The sequence below is a fragment of the Equus przewalskii genome, chromosome 25 (genome assembly GCF_037783145.1).
Source record: "Equus przewalskii isolate Varuska chromosome 25, EquPr2, whole genome shotgun sequence".
NCBI classification, from domain to species: Eukaryota; Metazoa; Chordata; class Mammalia; order Perissodactyla; family Equidae; genus Equus; species Equus przewalskii.
The window spans coordinates 36,210,863-36,232,631 of NC_091855.1; the positions used below are offsets into that span (position 1 = coordinate 36,210,863).

The following is a 21,769-nucleotide window of genomic DNA, read 5'->3' on the forward strand; positions in this document are numbered from 1 at the left end:
TTGGGCTTTCCAAGAGCCTAGCCTGGCGCCTGGGGCGGGGGAGTGCGAGTCGGGTGGGGAATCGCTTAAAATGCGCTGCTGGAAGTATTAAGACTTGTTAAACGGGCGCGTGCAATGCATGGCAGCCGCTTCCCCACGAACCCTCCCCCACCCGAAGCCCCTTCTCCAGGAGTCGAGGGCTGGTGAATGAATCTTCGAATGATACATGTTCCTCTGTTTGATGCCAGTAATAATGAGCTTGTATGCAGGCTGAGTCACCAGACCTGGTTCACCCTCTGTGCCTCATATATAGGCGTACAATTCCAGAGGCACGGTATCAACGATCCTGGAAATTCATTCATTCAACAAACATTAATTGGGTAGCTGGCAACCTACTGATTCATGAGTCGGAAGGGGGTGAAACATTATTTAGAAGCTATACCAGGGCAGGCGGGTAACAATGTTATTGGACACGTGTTCCCTAAGTGCCTGTCCTCTGATCTTGAGCAAACTACTTATGTGACCTTGTTTAGGAATTAATGAGGGCCAGCTAATCTTTCAGAAGACCTCAATTTGCAGTTTTGGTCAAAAGCCCTTCAGCCTTTACAAATGAAGACCTGTCTTTCTGGGTTGGGCTAACTCCTTTGCTAGTTAAAGGCTTTCTGTGACTTTAAAGGGGGGCGGTACCCTGTCAAATGGACCCTAAAGCATAGGCTGACGGCACGTGAAGTCCCACCCACTTTCTGTGACGTCCTGCGCCCCGGCTTCTGATTGCCCGCTTCAGACGTCAATCGCGGGGCGTGTGTCTTGCTGGGACACAGTGGAGGTCTAGCCTCTGGTTTGCGGAGCGGTCGGGTGTATTCTGCGCTCGCCCCCACGCCCTCGAGGCCCCCGCCGCCCAACTCAACGGCGGCGCCAGCCCGTGGCTCCCGTGGCGCCCTCCCGCACCGGATCGCTCCTCGCTGGGGCGGGACCTGGCCCGACGGTCACTATGGTCAGTGGTCGTGGGGGGAAGGAGGAAGGGGGAGAGGGAAGGGGCAGGCGGTGGGCGGGGTCGTCGCCGGGGCGCATGTGCGCTCGCAGGACTGGGGTCCGGCGCGAGGCTCAGCCCCCAGCGAGGGACCCGCGGCGTTCGCATCCCCGCGAGCGCCAATTCCAGACGGATTGGGGGGGCCCCGGTCTTTCCTCGGAAGGCCCTGCAGGGCCCGGGACGCGCGCCGCCGTCCCCCGAGGACGCCCAGCGCAGAGGACCCAGCCCGGGCCCCCGCCCCCGGCGCGCTGGTCCCAGGTGTCCCCGAGGGAGCCGCCCCGACGGCGCGAGGTAGGCTCGCCGGGAGCGGGGACAGGGAGGCTCCGGGGCTTAGGGTCGCCCCCTCTTTGTTAGTAGCCTCCCAGTCGGCAGCTCACGGCCCCACCTACCCGACGGCTCAGCCGTCAGAGAGACCCAGCCCCCAGTCCCACGAGTGGACCTGGGGGCGCCCGGGTGGCTGGCCATTCTCTCCGTCCCTCGCGTCCACAGAAGGCGTTTGGAGTTAGGTGCCGCTTGCAGAGGCTGTCTCAAGTTGGGAGGCACATGAATGAGGGGTCCAGGCAAAGCAAAGGCTACAAGAAGCCCCGATTCGGAGTCCTGTCTGAGCAGAAAGGGCCCCAGAGACCCCCTGAGCCAGGCCAAACCCTGGGCTTGGTCAGGTGGGGAAACTGAGGCCCAGGCAGAGAAGTGACTGGCACTGATTGTGGTGGACTTGTGACTTGAACCCAAGCCTCTGGACTCCTAGTCCAGTGCTCTTTGTGGTCATCAGTCCACCTTCTGGGTTGGGCGTGGGGGGCGTGGGTCAGGCAGTCTGCAGGGAACTGTGCAGTGGTGACCCCCTGAAACCCTGCCCCCCTGAGCCCCCTGCCCTATAGGGTGTAAGGGCTGGTGTCCTGGCTGTGGTCGCACGGCCCCAAGTTCACATCTCCCCCTCACCCCGTGGAAAGGCAGGAGGCTTCGGCTGGTCCCTCCCCTCCCAGCACTGTTCTGCACGTCTGCACAGTGGGCTGCTGGGAGGACCGTTGGAGGTGATGCGTGTGGAGTGCTGGGCCCAGGTCGTCAGCCACAGCTTTTCCTGTGATGAGAGCCCTGCAAATGGATGTGCACAGGTGCCTGGGTCTTCGCCTTTGGCCTCCTCCCTCCATGTCTGGGCAGGGAAATGGGTCACCACGGCAGGGTGCTGCTGGCCTGGGGCGTGGGTCAAAGCCTGGTCATGGCCTGGCCTGTTTTGAGGGCGGCGTGGGCAGCCCGTCATCTGGCTGGACTGTCCTGGACAAACCAGCCTGCTGCTGGGGCGGGGCTGCGGGCCTCTGGGGCATCTGGAAGCTCCAGCTTCCTGCTGCGTCCTGGTGCCCGAGGGTTTACCTGGCTCTGCTGCTCCTGGAAGGCGGCCCAGGTGTTCCTGCATCGCCCGCTAGGAGTGGCAGGAGCTGGGTTAATAATGGGTTTAGCCACCCTGAGCCGGTGGCTGGCATGCCTCCCGCCACTGCTGGGTAGCTGAGAGCAGGGCAGGGGCGCTGGGGTCTGGGACCTGAACTTCTGGCCTCTGTGCTGCCCAGTGAGACCTCTGACTCCACCTTCCCATCTGCCCTGGACTCTACAAGACTGGAAGTTAGAGGGCAGGTGGGGATCAAAGCGCCAAGCCCTCATCCCGCCACAGGGGGCTTGGGTGCCTTGGAGGGGGATGGGGTGGTTAACCCGCTAAACAGGATGTCTGCCCGGGAATCATGGGGAGGCTGGGGCTGTGTGAGAGAGACAAGGGGCCTGCCCTCTCTTGGGAGCTCACTGCCTGTGGTCAAGACAGAGCTGGACACAAGCAATTCCTGAGCTGCTGCTCATGGCCTAAGAGGTCTGACCAAGGGCTTTGGGGTCACAGCAGAGAGCAGGTGCACTCTGAGGGTGTGCACAGTGTCAGGAAGGCTTCACAAGGGGGCCTTTTAAATGGGGTGTTGAAGGATATATAGGAGTGTTCAGGAAGGATCTGGGGAAGGGTACATTCCAGGCAGGGTGGGACAGCATGCTTAAAGCCCTGGAAACGTGGTTAAGAAGGGGATATTCTGGGAAAGGAGAGCATCTGTGTGGATGCAGGGAGCTCAGGGGAGGGAGGAGGTGAGTCTAGAAAAGTAGGTGAGGTCAGAATGTGCTGTGAAGTGCTTCACGTGCTGTGCTGTGGGGTTCGGGTTTTATTCTGCCAGTGGGGGAACCATAACACATTTTTGACAAGTAAGACATGGTTGGCTTGGATGATCTCTCTGGTGATGGAGCTGGCACAGGATGATGGGGCAATGCAGGGTGACGGGGCAGACGCAGGGCTGCCAGTGGTGGTCTGGAGTCGGAGCTGGCTCATCTATTTGTCCACTCATCCACTCAGGATGCATTTTTGGAGCATTGCTGTGTGCCAGGCACTGGGGAGCTGGTCGTGACAGGCAGGCAAAGTCCCTGTCCTCATGCAGTTGACATTCTAGTGGAGGGAGACAGAAAGAATTCGAGTCAAGGAGTGAACCTACCTGTCAGAGAATGCACTGGAGAAAGAAAACAAGTCAAGGCAGTGGGGGGGAGGGGGGAAAGGGCAGCTTTTGACAGTGTGGTCAGGGAAGGCTTCTCTGAGGAGGTGGCATCACCTGAGTCATGTGAAGAGGCAGAGGAGCATTCCAGGCAGCAGGAATAGCATGTGCAAAGGCCCTGAGGTAGAAAGGGTGTGTTTTGTTGGAGGAACACAGAGAGGGTCATTGTGGCAGGAGCTCAGGGAGAGTGAGGTGAGCAAGGCTGGATGCCTAGGACCTGGGAGGCTGTCATCAAAAGGTGTAGTCTTTTCCTAAGTGAGGGAAGCCGCTGGAGGGAACTGAGGGAGGGGGTGTCCTGGTCTGGTTTACATGGTACCAGCCTGCGCTGGCTGCTGAGAACGACGGTGGGGATGGGGGGCAGGAGTGGAAGGTAGGAGGTGAATTGGGCAGACACCGTTGCAGCCTCCCCGGGGGCAGATGTGGTGGCTCAGGCCTGGACCCAGGAGCAGAGCTGACGGGGAGGAGGAAAGTGGAAGAGGACTCCAGGGTCTTTGGCATGAGCTCTGGCTGGATAAAGGGGCATTTTGCAGAGCTGGGGACCCCTGCAAGGGGAGGCAGGTGGAGCACAAGAGCAGCTGGGGCGTAATTCGGGGATGCTGGTCAGACATCCCGGTGGCTGCTGGCTGTTTGCGGCCAGAGCACCAGGGAGAGGTCAGGGCCGGAGACAGATCTCAGGTCCATTAGGAGGACATCGTGTGAGTCCAGGCGTCAGATGGGGGGCCGGCGTCTGCGTTCACGGTCTCCGCCAGGCCAGCCAACAACTGTGACCCAAGCGGGCTGGGGGCCCAGATGCAGGGTCGTCCCTGTTTCCTGAGTGAACAGCAGAGAGGGGGCCTGTGGGTGACAGGCTGAGTGATGGCCCCAAAGATGTCCACGTCCTCCTCCCCAGAACCTGTGACTAGGGGACCTCCCTGGGCAGCAGGGACTTCGCAGCTGTGACGATGTTCAGGGTCATGAGAAGGGAGATTCCCCGGGTGGGCTCACTGATGTGATCGTGAGGGTCCTTGTAAGGGGGAGACGGGAGGGTCAGAGGAGGAGGAGACATGGCAAGGGAAGGAAGGGATCATGAGCCGAGGAAGGCAGGTGGCTTCTAGAAACCGAAAAAGATACAGAGAGGGGTTCTCCCCCGGAGCATCATAATAAACCTGTGTTGTTTTAAGTCACTGAGTTTGTTATAGGAACAATAGGGAACGATTCAGGGCACTGGGTCTCCCCTAAGTCTTTAGCCTCCAAACGTTTTCCATCACTCATCAATAGAAGTTTCTGGTCCTTCTCTATGTTCATATATTATACATCAGCCCTAATGCAGACATTGAAAAGGGCGTTTCCTTCCAGCCCCTGCCACAGCCCACTATGGGGACCTCAGCCCCAGGCAGGCAAGGCACGGGCTGGAGCCCTGGGGACCTCTGGAGGTGACGAGGACCTTCTGAGGGGTAGGTTGCCCAGGGTCCGAGCCCTGCCCTGCTGGTGGGTGAGCCTTGGGGCTCTGGCCTCTCCTGCGGAGGAGTCAGGCCACAAGGTGAGTCGTTGGTTCTGCGGGGCCGGGCCTGAGGTGGACTCAGCCAGGTCAGCCCTGCTGGTGGAGCAGCCTCAGAGGGAGGTCAGGCCGGCCGAGGGCAGGATTGCCTGCTGGGGCCCAGGGTGGGCCCGTGAGAGGCCGGTAGGCACCTCAAAGCCCAGGTGAGTGGATGTACACGGATGTACCTAATAGTACGTTGATGTGGGCTTTGCAGGTAGAGGCCTGAGCTGTTGAGGAGTCATCAGGAAGGGACAGTAGGGCACATATTATGGCCAGGTGGATTCGCTTCCTGGAGAGTGAGAGGATGCAGAATACCTTTGATGTGCTGGGTGACCCAGGGTCCAAGTCCCCACCTGAGATTGCCTCACTGTGTGACCTCGGGCCAATGGCTTGACCTCTCTGTGCCTGTTTCCATTTGTAAAGCAGTCATATTGCGAGGCTTAAATGAGATAATCCACAGCCCCTGGCCCACAGTAAATGCCCAGCAAAGACAGCTTCATTCTTTCAACGGGCGATCACTGAGCACCTGCTGGGTGCCCGCTGCTGTTCCAGGCATTTGGGGTACACCTGTGCACAGAAGTGACAAGGGGCCCTGTCCTTGTGGAGCGTCATTCTTCTATTATTTCCCCTCTCATGAAAGCCCAGAGAGGCTGGATTCAGATGTGAGCTGTCTCTGTTCAGGAGGGGCCCCCCAGGAGCTCACGGAGAGGCAGGGATCTTGCTTGGGGTACCCCGGCGTGAGATGGGGCAGGCTATGAGGGCCTGCGGGACTGAGCCACCAGAACCCACTCCTTCCGGCTTGGCCCCTTGCCATCCTGCAGCCCCTTGTCACCCCCACCCCACTGTCTCCTGGGGGTGCCTGGAGATCCTTGCACGCTGCTGGCACGGGGGGTCCCCATGGGCGGGGGGCACAGCAGCTGTGGAGTGGGAGCTCCTGCCTCGCCCTGGCGTGGGACCTCTCCCAGCTCCGCTTGGGGACCTCGCTCAGGGCTGCGAACCAGGGTGGCTGGACCTGTCGATTGGGACCCAGTGGAGGGCTGGGCCGACCTGGCTTTCTGCTGGTCCAGGCTCCCAGCGAAGCCTCAGACCTGCTCTGCACCCCAAGCTGGCATGAGTGCCTCCGGCCAGTTCCAGGGCTGCTGAGGAAGAGCCAGTGATGGAAGAAATGTCCTTTTCTCACTTGGAAATACGTTCCTGACCTGACCTGCTGACGCTGTTTGCAAGCAGAGGCGCTACCTGCCTTCTTAATTAATTAGTATCTATTTGCAAACTGGCGATTAGAGGCTAAAGTCCTGTCAGGTGGCCTGATTGGGGCTAAAAGGACATTGTCAGATGTGGCCTGTCTGTCCTTTCCCCATAACATCCTGGAAATTTTCAGCCATAATTTAAACAACAAACTGCCAGTTAGTTGGTTTGTTGCCATGGTCAAACCCAGAGCATCGTTCCTGATTTATGGGCCAGTAAACTGAGGCTGAGCCCAGGTTCTCCCTGGAGCTGGGGACTCTGTTTTTTCCCAGGGCTGTGGCCGGGGCCCTGCTGGAAGGGAGGCGCTCGGGGACCACCTGGGCAGACCAGGGTTATTCTGGAGGCGGGCAGGCAGGGACGTGACGGCGCCAAAGGAGAAACCCACCTGCCTCCCAGGCGCCCCGTAAACACCCCTGGGACCACGAGGGGGCGCTGGAGCCAACCCAAGGCTCCATCACCTGGCGCTGGAACAAGCCCACCAGGAGCCATTTGTCAGGAGGGGTAGATCTTAAACAGAATTGAGGAAAGTGAAGAAAAAAAGTCTCAATATCTATAGAATGATGTGTGCACATTTAAAACACATGCCGCTATAAAACAACTCTGTAGTTTTAGAAAGACAGTTTTCCACTTACGTGCGGTCCCAGGATGGACAGATTCGTAGAGACAGAAAGTGGAAGCGAGGTTGCCCCGGGCGGGGGGAGGGGAAGTGGGGAGTTAGTGTCTGCTGGGTAGAGTTCTGGTTGGGGATGATGAAAAAGTTCTGGGATGGGTGGTGGTGATGGTTGCACAACGATGCGAATGCACTTTGTACCGCAAACTGTACACTTCGAACCGTTAAGATGGTATATTTTGATATGTGTATTTTACCACAATTAAAAAAGAAGATGCACGTTGAAAGCCATCCCGTGGGGACTTCCTCTAGGAGGGGTGGGGGGCCGTGGGGGGTGCAGTGCTGGCCCTGGGTCCCGTGAACCACCCTCAGCGGCTCAGGCCCCTGAACTGCTACTGAATATTTGAATATTTATACTGAAATTCATCAAAAAGGGCAAGTTTATATTCCTGGGACACGTGGAGAACCGAGACAGGCTGGCAGGCCGCACATCCCCCTTCCTGATCCGCCTTGAGAATTCTTCCTGTGACCGTCGGTGGTCTTTCTACACTAAAGAACTTTTCTCTACACATTTAAGATGAATTCCTTCGCCTCCTTTCCGCTCCCCCATTGCCATCCTCTCAGAAACTGCTGATTCAATGTAACTGACTTTCTGCCCTTCTCTTGGCGCCCCCGCCGCCCCATTTTGTTGGTCGGGGCCATCCAAGCCGAAGCAGCAGTAAACACAGTTGTACCACTTTTCAGTCCGTGGCTGAAGAAGCCCCGAGCCATCGTTTTAAGTCGGCTGTCTGTGAAAACAAGACTTCTGTTAGTGAGGGAGGTGACAGGACTTCGGGAGGTGATGAGACCGTGCGTGGACGCGTGGAAGGATGTTGCAGAGCGGGCACACCTGCTGTTTTAAACGGTTACCTGTTCGTCGTCTTGCCTCCCCCTCAAGGCAGAGAGGGGGTCTTTAATTCTGAAGCGTGTGGGGTCCCGCGGATATTTGCTTTATTAGCACACAGTATGAGTGCAAAATTAACTGTACGCCAGCCCTTGTACCTTATTGACATTATTCTGCCAATAATGTCAACCTTCCATGATTTAGAATAGATCAGAATTTGAAGTTAAAAATGCAAATGAAAATGGAAGACTTTGAGGCTCCAAGTCAGGCCCGCTCACTCCTCGAAGTGCAAAGAAGTCAGGTGTGCGAAGCCGGCCCTGTCCTTGGCATGGTTAGAAGGCCTGAGGGCAATGGAACAGACAGTGACTTGCCCTCTGGATGTCACTGATGTCTTCCAACACCATGTCCAGACATGTCCTAGAAACGTCTCTCAGACTGGGGGACGCCATTGTGGGCACTGAGGACCCGAGCCGGGTGGGAGCTGTGCTGTCTCTGGCTGGGGGAGCCGCAGGGCTGGGAGGTTGGGACCCGGCCTGCTGGTGAGAAGGCCTGAGACTGCCCTGCACACAGCGTTCCTCTGAGGTCCAGCAGCCTTGGTCCCTCGAGAGCTCCTGGCCTCTGGGCCCTGTCTGCCTAGAAGCTTGGCTTGCTAGAATTTCCGGAGGCTTCAGAGTCAGACAGACCAGCATGAAGTCACTTCCTGGCACAAGGGACCTGAGCTTGTCAGTAGAATGAGTATAATTGTTAGTGAAGATTAAGTGAGATAATGGGGATATGTATGCCTCTGTCCGGAGCTTGGCACGTGGTAGGTGGGCATTAATGACACCTGTTGTTATTTCATACATCTTGGGCTTAGGGTAGCAGTAGATCATCAACTATCTTCATTGTTTTGGCTTTCAACCTCATAGTCACAGGATGGCTGCAGTGATGTAGACATTGCATCTGCATTAAAGGTAGGAAGCGGGGAGAAGGAATAGGACATGCTGTCTCTGTTACTTTTATCCAAAGCCAAAAACCTTCTCAGGAGCCCCCAGCGGACTTTTCACGGATCTGGTTGTCCAGTGCCAGTCAGGTGGCTGCCATAGCTGCAAGGGAGGCTGGAAAAATCATGGACGAAGAGGTTCGGATTGTCGTGACTTAACCCAGGCATTTTACATCGTGTTGCCCAGAGTACAGTAGGGACTCCTTAAGTGGGGAAGACCTGGGTGGTGGCTGAGGGGAAAGCAGCCCACAGCATCTGCCCCAGAATGGTTGTTTGATTCCTCCTGACGGTTTCCCACTGTTCTGCCAGCTGCTGCTGTGGTGTCAGAGCAGAAGTGAGGAAGGAACCTGAGGCTGACTTAATTTTGCAAAGGAAGAAGGGTGGGTACAGGATGGAAGCTTCCAGAAGCAGAACCTGGCATCCCTCCCCCCACCCCCAAGCATTTGCATGCTCTGTTCCCTCTTTTGGAAAGACTTTTCCTTCTATTCTTCTTTGGAACAACAAATTCATCCTTCTCCACTCCTGGGCTTTCCTCTGGGAAGTTGCCCTGAGCCCCCAAATCCAGGAAGGGCATGTTTGTGGCCACCAGACGGGGAGAAAAGGAGTAAAGTGTGAGTTCAAGAGAGAGCCCATGCCTGATTCAGATGGGGTAGGGCAACCAGGGAGGCTTCATGGAGGAGGTGGTTTTTATTCACTCACTTAACAAACATCTCATCTCCTGCTTTGTTGCAGGCCCTGTGATGGGCCCAGGGGAATCAGACAGGTGAACGGAAGGTCTCAAATGGTTATACGAGCTGTCCTGCACCAAGGGAGGCCTGTGTGGCTTTGGAGACTGATGGGTGGGAGCCTCCAGACCCCCCAGAAATGCCCCTTCCCAGTCACAGCATGTCTCCTCTGTCCTGGATGTGGGAATCGGGGCCAGAGAAGCTCGTTGTCAGACAGAAGTTTGGAGCCTGTGTGACGTGGAGTCACTTCCGCCTCATTGGATGACCCCGTGGCCCAGCGCTCTGCTTCCGGTGCTGAGCTTTGGACAAATCTAATCATGAAAAATCCAGACACGTTTCTCTGATTGGAAGGAGGCTTGTAACATCAAAGGCTGCTCTGTGAGCACCATGGCACTGGGTCGAGGTCATCATCTTGCCAGTGCAGAGGCTGAGAGGCCACCTGGGAAAGGCCCTGTGGTCAGGGGCATAAAGTGACAGTGGCGAGCTCTGGGGACAACTCTGCCCAATTGATGGCAGGAAACTCGTGGAAAACTAGATTTCCACGTATGAAAACCCCAGTTACCATCGCACACAATCTGTCTTCTTGGGTTGTGTGCAGCTCCCAGGGCCACTTCTTTTAACTGTAAACTACACGGGGCTTTAACACCAATTTCTCTTACGTTATTTTCGTGCTGAAATCAGAGCTGGTTAGAGGCAGGGGTGCATTTCCCGCTTGTCTGAGCCCTGAGTCTGGGCAGGAAGAGCACAGGGCAGAGATGAGGTGGCGGGGAGCTGGCTGTTAGAGCAGAGGTGGGCCCTGGGCCTTCCTCCGCCACCGCCTCCTCCCTGCCAGGTGACCCCCGTTCAGCGCTCCAAGGCCCTGGCTCGCGGTTGGGGGGCGGCCCCTCTCTCTGGGCCGGGCTGACCTCCACTCTGGGCTGAGCTGCAGTGTGAACTTCCACCGGTAGGTGGCGCACAGAGGTGTCACCCTCCTCCACCTGCTCCGTGATCTCTGCCCAGGAAGTCTCCCCCTGGCACCCCCCGACCGCTGTAGGGGACCTCCCTCCATGTTCCACACAGTGTGGCCTCTTCTGTGACCCCGTGTCGTTACTGTTTCCCCCCAGACTGTGAGCCTTGCTGGGGGGCAGTTGCCTCTGTATTTCCAGCAAGTACCACAGTGTGTGGCATGGGCTGGATGTTCAGGAATCGTTGGATCGTAAAAGAAGGAATGGTGAGTGAGGCAGGAAGGACGGAAGGAGACAAGGGGACACACTGTGCTCCAGCAGAGGTTCACTCAGGTAGAGAGATGTTCTGTAAAACGAAGCTCTTCGGAAGTTACAAGCTGACACCGCTACATGACGGGCCGGCCCTGCCTGCCTGCATGGGGGGCCTGGCGCCCAGGACGCTGGTGACCTCCTCACACGTGCCTCTCGGGGAGGAAACAGTCCCCGTGTCCCGTAACGAGCAGTTCAGAGGCTTTCTACTTGGTGAAACCCCTCTGTTGCTTTTGAAATTGTCACAGCGTTGCTTTCTCTTGCAGAGTGAAACATCGTTCAACCTAATATCAGAAAAATGTGACATTCTCTCAATTCTCCGGGATCATCCTGAGAACAGGATTTACCAGAGGAAAATCCAGGTGAGGCCGGGCCGGGGGGAGAGGATCCTCGATTAGACAGGCTGGAGCTGGGAGCAGAGAAGGAGGAGCCACTTGGAAAACAAAGAAAGGCTTAGAGCTTGGAGCAGGTTCCTGGGCAAGTGGAAGAGCTCCCTGGATGTTTTGGTGTTGGGCATTTGCCTTAGCGAGAAATCCTTTAGTTGCAAAAAAAAAAATGGCAATTTTGTTTAAAGCTAGGCACTATCTAGAGGGTTTATTTACTCACCGAGACCGCATTGCAGCATTGCGAGGTCGGTACTTTTTTACCCACCTTTTACATCTGAGGAAACCAAGGCCCAGCGATGAAATGGCAGGCCCACAGCCCTGCAGCGCGGGGGGGGGGGACCGGCCGGGAGTTGCAGTGTGCAGCTGGATCTCCTAGACGCATCTGTAACGGCTCTGCTGGGGCATCGCTCTGAGGGAAAGCGACAGGGTGCAGGGGACAAAGGGTGGGCAGCAGCCGGGCACTCCCCATCTCCCGGGCAGCACCCTCTGCCCCTCTCCGCACCCTGGCGGGTCTGTCTGTCTCCCCAAGCTGCAGTGAGCACTTCCCGGGTGGGAGCCAGGCTGGGCAGCACTGGACTCTCGTGTCCCCAGAGCCCTCCTGGGACGAGAACAGGGTTTCTGAGGAGTACGTCCCTTCCTGCCAGCCCGCCTCAGCTGGGCCCCCTCAGCTGTGAGCCTTCTCACTGCTGTGGTGGGAGCAGGGCCTCCTGACCCCTTGAAAACCACGCTCTGCTGTCAGAACCCTGGCTGTAACCCCATGAGGCAACAGAGGGGACTCCAGGCCGTTTGGGAGGGAAATCGACAGCAGGGAGCTGAGCTGAGGGGCCCGTGAGGGGAGGGCTGCGCCTCTTGAGGAAGATCTGAAGGACTGGCCAGCCTGCCTAGTGATGCGAGAGGAGGCCCTTCTTGCGACTCTGCAGCCTCCTGGCCGTCCACCCAGTACCCCCTGTCACTGCCACGCCGCCCAGCCATGCACACAGCTTGTCCTCCTCCAGGGAGCCTGCCTGGACTTCTGCTCCATGGCACCCAGCTTCCCCGGCCCCCCGTCACCGTCACCTAATTGTCCATCTTCCCCCTAGACTGTAGGCTGCCTGAGGGCAGGGCCATGGCCCCATCACCACTGATGCCTGACACCCAGGTCACACTCAGCGTAGTTTTATATTCGTGGGATGAATGAGAGTCGGGAGCCTGTGAAGGGGCTGCAGTCTGAGAGGAGGGAGCAGGTGTTCCCTGGGGGAGGTGGGCCGGCCCTGACAGGACACAGCGCACGGAGCAGGCGTTGCTGTCACAGACATCCGCGTTTCCTTCTCTCCCCACAGGAACTCAGCAAAAGGTTCGTGGCCATCCGCAAGACCAAGGGGGATGGCAACTGCTTCTACCGGGCCCTGGGCTATTCCTACCTGGAGTCTCTGCTGGGGAAGAGCAGAGAGATCCTGAAGTGAGTGGGGTCAAGGGGACGCGGGGTGCTCCCTGCCTCTGAGGCTGTGTTCTCTGTGTTCTGGGGGCCCTGACTCTCCCTGAGGGTCTTTCCTTGGCACAACCTCCTTAACCCGGGGTGCGTGGGGGAGCTGCGTGGCAGCATTGTTGCTTTGGGGGGATGCCCGGCTGCCCGCTGTGGTGGAGTTGGGGGCAGCCAAGGGGCTGGGGGTGGAACGGGTGTCCTTGCAGGTGTTGCAGGCCCCTGGTCTTAGTTAGCCTGGGCAGGTCCCACTGGGTGCATTGGTGAAGACCCCCTCCAAAAAAACCAGACAAAGATGCTCTGCCCCTGCGTTCTCAGCTATTTCAGCCCACCTTGGCCTCCAGCGTGAGGAGCCAGGGGTCTGCCCGTCAGGCCTGGGTCTCGAGGTCGGTGCTGGAGGTCTCGTCCAGCACTAGCAGCCGTCTGTCGGACCTTCATGTTTTGGCTTCGTTCAGGGCTTCTCACACCTCACCAGTTGTACAAACCACCCGGGGTCTTGTGAAGATGGATTCTGACTCAGTAGGGCTAGGCGGGGCCTGAGATTCTGCCTTTCGCACAAGCTCCCAGGACATGCCCCACTGTGCTGGGCCTCAGACCACGCTTGGAGTAGCAAGGAGCTAAGAGACCTGCTTCTTAACCTTGGGGGTCTCACAGCCCAGAGAGGATTTGATGAAGGCCACGGGCTTCCTCATCAGAGACACCCCCCCACACACACACTCCAGCAACGGTGCAGAGTGGCCACGGGTCACGGAGCACTTGGGGTTGATCCGTGGACCCTGGTGCCAGAAACCCTTTCCTGAGGTGGATTTCTCAACAGCAGCACTGCTGGCGCTCTGGGCTGCATCACTCTCGCTGGGGCGCTGTCCTGTGCACTGTAGGTGTTTAGCAGCATCCCTGGCCTCCACCCGCTAGATGCCCGTAGCAGCCCCCTCCCCAAGTCATGACAATCAAAAATGTCTCCAGACGTTGCTAAGTGTCTCTTTAAACGAAGTCAGCCTTGATTGAGAACCGCTGGGTTCAGGCCGTCATCTGCTCGAAGTTAGACTCCCTCAAAGAGGGTGGGAATGAAGCCTGTTCCTTATTGTGAACGAGCCGTTCGTGTCATTTATTGAATGACAAACTGGCAGAGCCCCTTTTGACAGACAGTCAGCATCTCAAGTCGCTCTCCTCCCCCTCCTCCCTCAGCCCTGTGGGGGTGGAGGCAGTACGGTGTGGGGGGCTTCCCCACCCCCTGGCCCCAGAGTTGTGCTGCACAGAGGCCCTGGGCTTTGAGGTCAGACCTCACTCTCTTGCTTACTTGCTGTGTGACCTTAGGGAAGTGACCGGACCTCTCTGAGCCTGTTTCCACATCTGTGGAAGGTGGATAATTTCACATAGCTGAGAGGGTTGTTGTAAGGACTCAGCAAGGTGATGCAGGCAAAGCGTGGGCCCTGTGTCTCTGTACCAGCCCTGCATGCTCTGTCAACCTTCATCCCTACCCTCCGTCCCTCCCTGCGGTCATCACCCAACCCGGTGCCGCACACAGGCCCCATTGTAGGCCCTGGGGATGCAGCAGTGAAGGAGAGAGACGAGACTCCTGCCTGGGGAGCCTGCATCCCGGTGGGAGAAGGTGGACAGCAATATGAACAGCACTTGATGTGTTGTGGGAGAAAACCAGGCTGGCCAGGGGTCGGGGGTAGCAGTTTTAAGTAGGGGTTGGAGAGGTAAGGGGGCAGGTCACGTAGGGCCTCATGGGCCTTTTTAAGGACCTCGAATTTCAGCTTGAATGAGATGGAGCCACAGAGGGTCTGAGTGGAGCGAGGGGCCTGACCTGCTGGCTGCTGCGTGCAGGACAGCCCGGGCAGGAGCAGCGGGGCCGCGCTCGGGGAGAGGCCCAGAGGAGAGATGGCAATGGTGGCGTGAGCAGGTAGAGGGCAGGCTCAGAGTCCAGACACGTGTGGAGGTGGCGTCGACGGGATTGCGCACACTCAGGGGCGGTGCACGGGCAGGAGCGTGAGTGGAGAGAGGCGTCAGGGACGACGGCCAGGTGTCGGCCTGAGAGGTGTCGGCGTGGAGAAGCCGCTGCCGCAGAGGGAGGTGGGGCAGCCACAGGAGCTCCACTTTGGCCATGCTAAGTCCGAGCTGTCTGTGAACCGTCCGAGCGGGGGCCCAGTGGGCGCGGGATGGACGAGGCGGAGTAAACTGGGCCTCAGGAACGTCAGATGACTTGCCCAAGGTCCCACTGAAGCTGGTGTGCAGCTGAGAGCCTGCGCTTCACGTCCCGGGCTGTCCGCCTTCCCCTCCTCGCCTCGTGGGGGTGCGAGTCCCACTCGACTCGGCCTGTGGGCTGCTCTTCTGTGTCCCCAGTGCCTGGCACAGTGGGGTGAGCACTGGAGAGGAGTGAGGTTCAGGGCGGGTGGCTGGGGACGAGGGGTCGGGGCAGGAGAGCCGGGGACAGAGCTGTGCACATCGCAGCCTGGCAGGGACAACGTGAGCAGAGGGGACTCTCACAGCACGCCTGTGGAGGCGCGCTACCATCACACATGCACAGAAAGGAGCCTGTGGCCCAAAGCCGGAAAGCAAATTAACAGCGGGGCTGTGACTCCCAGCACAGTGCTCGTCCCCACACGTGCCCCGGCCAGATCAGACTTAGATGTGGCCAGGCCGAGGGCAGGTTGCCTTTCAGCAAAAAACGCCCCACCCTCTGGTTTAGGAGATGTTTCCACTCCATACACCCCTGCCCACCCCGTCTCCCACAGCAAGGCCCCTAAGCCGCAGGCCTCTCTCGTGCCTTAGTTAGTCCCTTGTGAGAACCCCGTCCTGTGTCCTTGCGGTCTGCTCTCCCTTTCCAGGGGAGGGGCTGCAGTCCTGCCTGTGCCAGCTGGTCCCCCAGAGCCTGTCCACTTGTGTGGGATGTGTCCCCCTGTCCGTGGACCACTGTCACTTGGTCTGTGTCTCGTCTCTGCTGCTATATTGTATCCTGGGGCCAGGGGCTGGGTGGGGCTCCTTGCCATCCCCCCAAGAGTACCAGGACAGGCCCGAGAATGGGGCCGTGCCATTAGGGGGCCTGCGGTGGGAGCAGAGAGGGACGATCCGGCACTGACCAAGCAAGGGCCGTCCGACCAGGTCTTGAAGGGCGGCCAGCGCCAGCCCAGGTTTGACGGCCGTGGGGCGGGCAGGCCTGGTTTGCGGTGTTAGCGATTCCTGTGGTATAAATACTCCCGTCGTGACTGACTTCACGCTGCCACCCTGGGGTCACTGAGCAGGGGGTTGGGAGGAGACACGCAACACACACGTACAGTCCAAGTCGTGATTCCACCATCCACACGCGCTAGACACAGATAACCTCCCAGCGTGGATCATGTAAAGCAGGTAATGAGGAGGTTTAAATATTAATTTTGTTTGTTTCTTAGTAGAATTTATTTAGTTGTAGAGTCACATAACTTGTTTTTTAAATAATGTCTGTGTTTAACACCTGGCTGGCAAAGTCCTTGAGAATTTGACCGTGGGCTCTCGTGAGCGGTACACACTGGCACCAGCACGCCGCTGAGCAGAGGCTCCCCGGCTGCAGGACTGCGGGTGCCAATGCATGGAGTGGCTGTGGGGTGGGAGGGGCTGTGTGACTGGACCGGGGATAAGCTTGGAGCTCAGCCGGGGCCCTCCCTGGACGTCTGTGCCGAGGAGCTGGTCACTCCAAGGTCCCTGTGGAGAAGGGCCCAGAAACCAGGGAAGGCCAGGCATGGCCCAGGCCAGAGATGGTGATGATACGGCAGGAACCATGGGGACAGGAAGGAGGGTCAGAGTCAAGAGACCTTTGAAAGGCAGGATCCATGTGTCTGGGAGTGGGTGGTGATTACCCCAATTTCCGCATCTGTGAGATGGGTGTAACGCCCGCCTGCCAGAACTGCATACAGTGGGGAGGACAGAACAAGTCATGTGTGGTCCAGGTGGCGGTGCTTTGTAAGGTAGGAAAGTCCGGCACCTGTTAGTGACATCCATCTTCTGAGGTGTGGGTGAGAGCGGGGTGACAGTTGGCGGTCGCTGTGGCACCCCCATGTTTCCCCGTGAGCATCAGTGTCCTCCCTTTAGGTTCAAAGAGCGCGTGCTGCAGACCCCAAATGACCTCCTGGCTGCTGGCTTTGAGGAGCACAAGTTCCGAAACTTCTTCAATGCTGTGAGTTGGCCTGGGCACGATGGCTGAGGGACCAGGTCCTTCCACGCTGGCAGGGCAGACAGGAGGGAGCACTGGCCGGAGCCCCTCACAGCCTCTGGCTCTCATGCCCCTCGTGCTCCTCCCAGTTGCTTCCTGCTTGTGGGGACATGAGGGCGCAGGGAGCGCAGGGCCCTGCCCTCCCTCTGGGAGGAGGCGCCTCGTCTGGGGCAGTAGCTCTCAGGCTGGAAACTTCCACCAGCTTCCTTCACCCCATTCCCTCTGCACCCCACTCCCCTGGCTCCCATTAGCGAAGGGGGTGAGGTTGGAGGACTCTCAGTTCTGAATCTGTAAATAAGAATCCCACCCACGACAGTGATGGAGGGAGAGCCCAACTGCTGTTTCCTAGACAGGCCTCCAGGCTGAGGTGCTCATTGCAGAGTACTTCTGACTCTGTTCCTTAGCTTTGGTGGGATGTCAGACTGATGGATTTTGGTATCTTAATTTGAGGATTTCAAAGTGAAAATGCGCGTGGGGGGAGCCCCGTGGAGGGAGGGGCGGGGCCTGCCCCGGCTGAGCCCACCCGGCGGGGTCCAGTTTTACAGTGTGGTAGAGCTGGTGGAGAAGGACGGCTCGGTGTCCAGCCTGCTGAAGGTGTTCAACGACCAGAGCGCCTCGGACAGGATCGTGCAGTTCTTGCGCCTGCTCACCTCAGCCTTCATCAGGAACCGTGCAGACTTCTTCCGACACTTCATCGACGAGGAGATGGACATCAAAGACTTCTGCACTCATGTAGGTCCTCAGGGTCTTAGGTTTTGGTGACCCGGCTCCCAGTCCGGGGCTCTGCTCTTGTCCCTCTCTCCTTAGGAGACTTTAGCACCAACATCCCTAGCCAGGGGACTTGGGTGTCACGTCTGCACTTGCATTTCAAAGAGCACTAGATTAGCAAGCCAGAAACAGATCCTACTTGAGCTGCCTGAACTGTGTGGCTTTGGGCAAGTCACTTTCCCTCTCTGGGCCTCAGATTTCCCATCTGAGAAATAACGGCTTTGGACTGGCCTGTTTACAGAATTGTGACTAGCAGCCCGGGAGTGACATCTGCCCTGAGATGTGTTTTGTTTATGATGTATGGTATTTACCTGAAAGAGCTGCTAACTTTTACATATTGGGCAATTTTCATATGAATTTCTGGATTTCTCTGGAAGAATCAGAAGATCCAGCTCCCCAGGCCTTATACGTGCAGGGCAACAATCAGCAGGAGCTAAGTGGCGGGCGGCTGCCCTAGTTGTGTGGGACACACTTGCCTGCCTGCCACCCTCTCTGTCTCTTCAGCATCCGACTCCCTCCCTCCCCCTCCCTTGCCTGGCCCTCTGTAAGCATTGAAGCTTCACATCCCTCGTGACGGAGTCCCTTTCTGTTCGGAGAGTCTTAGATTGTGTGCGTTAGGAAGCCGAAGTCCTGCCCCGCTTCCAGACTCCTCCAAGTAGTGTCCTCTTCTTACATACGACTAGAGGACCTGAATCAAAAAGATCTCGATTCAAGCCGGGCGGTCCTCGCGATTTCCAGCTGCTCCCTCCTCACCACACCTCCCTCCCTCCTCTGTTGTGGGTTGTTGTGAGGATTATTTCCCAGCGCAGAGACTGTGACTCGGGACCCTGAAAGCCGGGGTTGGCCTTCTCACTTGTCCTCTGCCAGGCCTCCTTCCTAAACTGGGTTTGGGTTTTCACTTTGGCCTTTGCAGGAGGTGGAGCCCATGGCCATGGAGTGTGACCACATCCAGATCACGGCCCTGTCTCAGGCCCTGAACATCGCGCTGCAGGTGGAGTACGTGGACGAGATGGACACGGCCCTGAACCACCACGTGTTCCCTGAGGCTGCCATCCCTTCCGTTTACCTGCTCTATAAAACATCCCACTACAACATCCTTTATGCAGCCGATAAACGTTGATTAATTTTAGGCCATGCAGTGGAACCTGTCACCTAACGGGACTGCATTGTGAATGGAACATTCCGGCTTTTCAATTTTTTAAGCGATTTAGACTGTAGTTGAAAAAATGTACAGCCTTTTGGGCAAAGTCACTGGGAATGAGGCCTACCCATTACGGACTGTGGTATCTTCGTGATATTTTAGTATTTATTTTCCTGGAGGATCAAATGCTTTCTGACTCGGGGCCAGGAAGCCAGGAGCCCTGGTGCTGCTCCCAGTTCTGTGACTTTAGGTCACCTCTCCTGTCTGGCCCTGTTGCTTCATCTGGAGGAGGTTCCTGCCAGTGTTGACACTCTATTGTGTAAAGATGAGGTCCTCTGGTTTCTTTTCACCAGGGCGGTGCCTCTCTCTAGGGGAGGAGAGGCTCAAGGTCAGCTGTCTTAAGTGATGTACCAGTTCTGTAAAAAAGGACCAAGTCCTGGGGCCGGGCCAGTGGCGCAGCAGTTAAGTGCATACGTTCTGCTTCGGCGGCCCAGGGTTCGCGGGTTGGGATCCTGGGTGCAGACGCAGCACCGCTTGGCAAACCATGCTGTGGTAGGCGTCCCACATATGAAGTAGAGGAAGATGGGCATGATGTTAGCTCAGGGCCAGCCTTCCTCAGCAAAAAGAGGAGGATTGGCAGTAGTTAGCTCAGGGCTAATCTTCCTCAAAAAAAAAAAGACCAAGTCCAGTCAGCTGGTGGATTGGACATGGGTGCATGCTGCCTGAAGCCCTGGACAGCTGAGACCTACTGGAATGAGGGCTTCAGTGTGGTTCCCAACATTCATGATGGGAGTGTTTTCTTATCCCTAACTTAAGAGTAAAAAGAGACTCTTATGCCAAAGTCTAGAAAGGGGCCTTCAGCCTTCGGCGTGAAGCTCAAGTTGTTGGGCCCCTCTACCTCTCTCAGGGCCAGGCCTGTCTCCTTTTGGAGGGCAGGCCTTCAGGGTTCTGCTGCCAGCGCCACCTGAACAGAGGCTCGAGTAGGACTAGAGTCTGGGACCAGGAAGCTGTCTCACCATCCCCAGCGTATCCTGAAAGTAGAATCTAGATACCAGCCAGGTGGAGACAGGGCACATGCAGCCAGACTCCAGCTGAGCAAAGCAGACAGGTTTTGCCTGGCTGTTTTTGGCTTCTTTCCCCTTCTGCTCGGTTTATGGGCTGGCGAGAGGTTAGGTGGGAAAGAACAGAGACAAACCGAGGAAATTGGCAGTGGGGAGAGCTCCCTCGTGGAAATGCCTGGGAGCAAGAGCCCTGGCTGGCAGCTTCCTCGTGCGTCCAGCTGGATGTGCCCCTTAATAACCTCTTCACTCTCAGGACCTCAGAGCCCTGGTTGGGCCGGAGTGCTGCTAGCGAGCTCTCTTCCTCTGCGGGAGGAAAAGGAGAAGGCAGCGGCGAGGAATTGCCCTTTGGGGTACTTCCTTAATTGAAGGCCTTCTTCTCATCACAGGTCCCATTCTGCAGGGACTTCTTAGCATCTGCTGGTGCTGCAATGCTAGTCTGGCCACAGCCAGACTGGCCTGGGGAGGCCGGGGTGCAGACTGCTCCGAGTCCTGGCACACAAACGTCAGATTTCTGTCACTCTCTGCCTTTGTGAAGACAGACATCAGGGTGCTTTAGATCCAGGCAGGAACCTGGGTTCCCACACTGCCCTCAGCTGGCATTTGGACCCAAGGGCTCAAGCTAAGTGATTATGTCACTTTTCCACAGGAATGTAAACCTGACCCTGATCTCTGAATTGGTGCAGTGTCCCTGCTCAGGGTAGGAGTGCTAGGGTGGTGACAAATACACTGGAAGTGTGGGGGGAGCGTGTTACATGATTTGTGACTGTCACATCCTCTATTTCCAAACTGAAAGGCATGAACACACGGCGCCGGGCTAAGCCCTTGGGTGCAATGAGGGCTTGTGAGATAGGTCCTGGGCCTCTGGCCGCGCTCTCTAGCACAGCATAAGCAGCACTGGCCGCCACCTGTCTGCATCTGTGGCTTGTGTGGCGTTTACAAAAGCAGCGCTTTCTCTCTGGCAGACCGGCTGGAGAAACCCCTCTCAAAAGTGCCTATGCTGTGCTTCCAGGCCTGAGAGCCTGCTGGGCTCCCAGGGGACCCTCTTCCGAGGAGAGGTCCCCTCAGTTTAGCGTCAGGATGCCCCACAGAGGCAGGCCAAGTTCCTGTCATGGTCTCACCTTCTGCTTTCCCTTTTCACAAAACCATTGGCCAAATTCTGGTCTCCAAGGAAAAGCACTATGAGAAGGAGGAGTGGCAGGATCAGTGAAACGTGAAGGAATGTGTTAACATCCCGCCGTCTGTGGAAGACACCTGGCTCATCCATTGCAGCTGGTCTTCCTGGAGTCACACCGCCTGGATGATTCTCCGCCCCGCACCCCATGAAGCCATCTCTTTCCAGACCAGAAGCTAGAGGGAAAATTGCTTTGAGAGTTTGTCTTTGTAACTGCACATTTGTTACTTTCTTTCCAAAAGAAACTTGATAAATCAATGGGAATATTTAGCAACAAAAAGAGCAAACTGTCCTTACTTTTGACTAAGTTCTATTTTAAGCACAAAGGGGCTCTGGAGCCAGACTGGGTTCGAATCTCAACTTTGTCACTTAGTAGCTATGTTACCTTGACCAAATCACTTTCTCTCTCTGAGCCCCAATTGCCGTTTAGTGAAATGGAGACAGTACCCAGCCATCGTGGGATTATGGGTTAAAGTGGAACGAGACTGTGTGTGTGAAAACAACTGTGAGACCTGACACACAGTGAGTGCTCAGAAATGGGATGCTCCCCACACCCTGCCCAGTGGGGAGCTGCAGAACACTGCAAGATGGGGAACATGCCACCTTGGCAGTGGCGCTGTGGCTTCCCAAACAGAAGTTTGGGAACCACTGGACAAGTCTAAGAACCAAACACATTCCCACACTGAGCAGAAATGGGCGTGGGGTCTATGGCTCAGCGAGTGGTTGCCCAGGGGCCCCAGGTCCTGTGGGAGGTGGGCCAGGCCCTACAGCTTCCCTGGACAGTTGGTGAAAACATTTTCCTAG

The 21,769-nt window shown here is 57.1% G+C and overlaps 1 protein-coding gene across 2 annotated transcripts; it reads left to right on the forward strand.

Moving 5' to 3' along the window:
- The first annotated feature begins 746 nt into the window (after window positions 1–746).
- OTUB2 (OTU deubiquitinase, ubiquitin aldehyde binding 2) lies at window positions 747–21,245 on the forward strand. 2 transcript variants are annotated; one of them, XM_008540770.2, is made up of 6 exons: window positions 747–973; window positions 11,057–11,152; window positions 12,496–12,614; window positions 16,704–16,788; window positions 17,362–17,556; window positions 18,506–21,245. In XM_008540770.2, exons 1-6 carry the CDS (start codon window positions 971–973, stop codon window positions 18,710–18,712), a joined length of 705 nt encoding a protein of 234 aa, XP_008538992.1. In that variant the 5' UTR covers window positions 747–970; the 3' UTR covers window positions 18,713–21,245. The 2 variants fall into 2 exon arrangements, with proteins under 2 accessions (XP_008538992.1, XP_070450759.1); XM_070594658.1 differs by having other exon boundaries at window positions 813–1,300.
- Window positions 21,246–21,769: the final 524 nt, after the last annotated feature.

What these genes read in the sequence shown, in the direction of transcription:
- OTUB2 (XM_070594658.1), top strand. Translation starts at nt 971, where the DNA reads ATGGTCAGTGGTCGTGGGGGGAAGGAGGAAGGGGGAGAGGGAAGGGGC. An exon ending in TCCGAAACTTCTTCAATGCT is followed by an intron (nt 16,789 to 17,361) that starts GTGAGTTGGCCT and finishes GGCGGGGTCCAG; the next exon opens with TTTTACAGTGTGGTAGAGCT. An exon ending in TCAAAGACTTCTGCACTCAT is followed by an intron (nt 17,557 to 18,505) that starts GTAGGTCCTCAG and finishes TGGCCTTTGCAG; the next exon opens with GAGGTGGAGCCCATGGCCAT.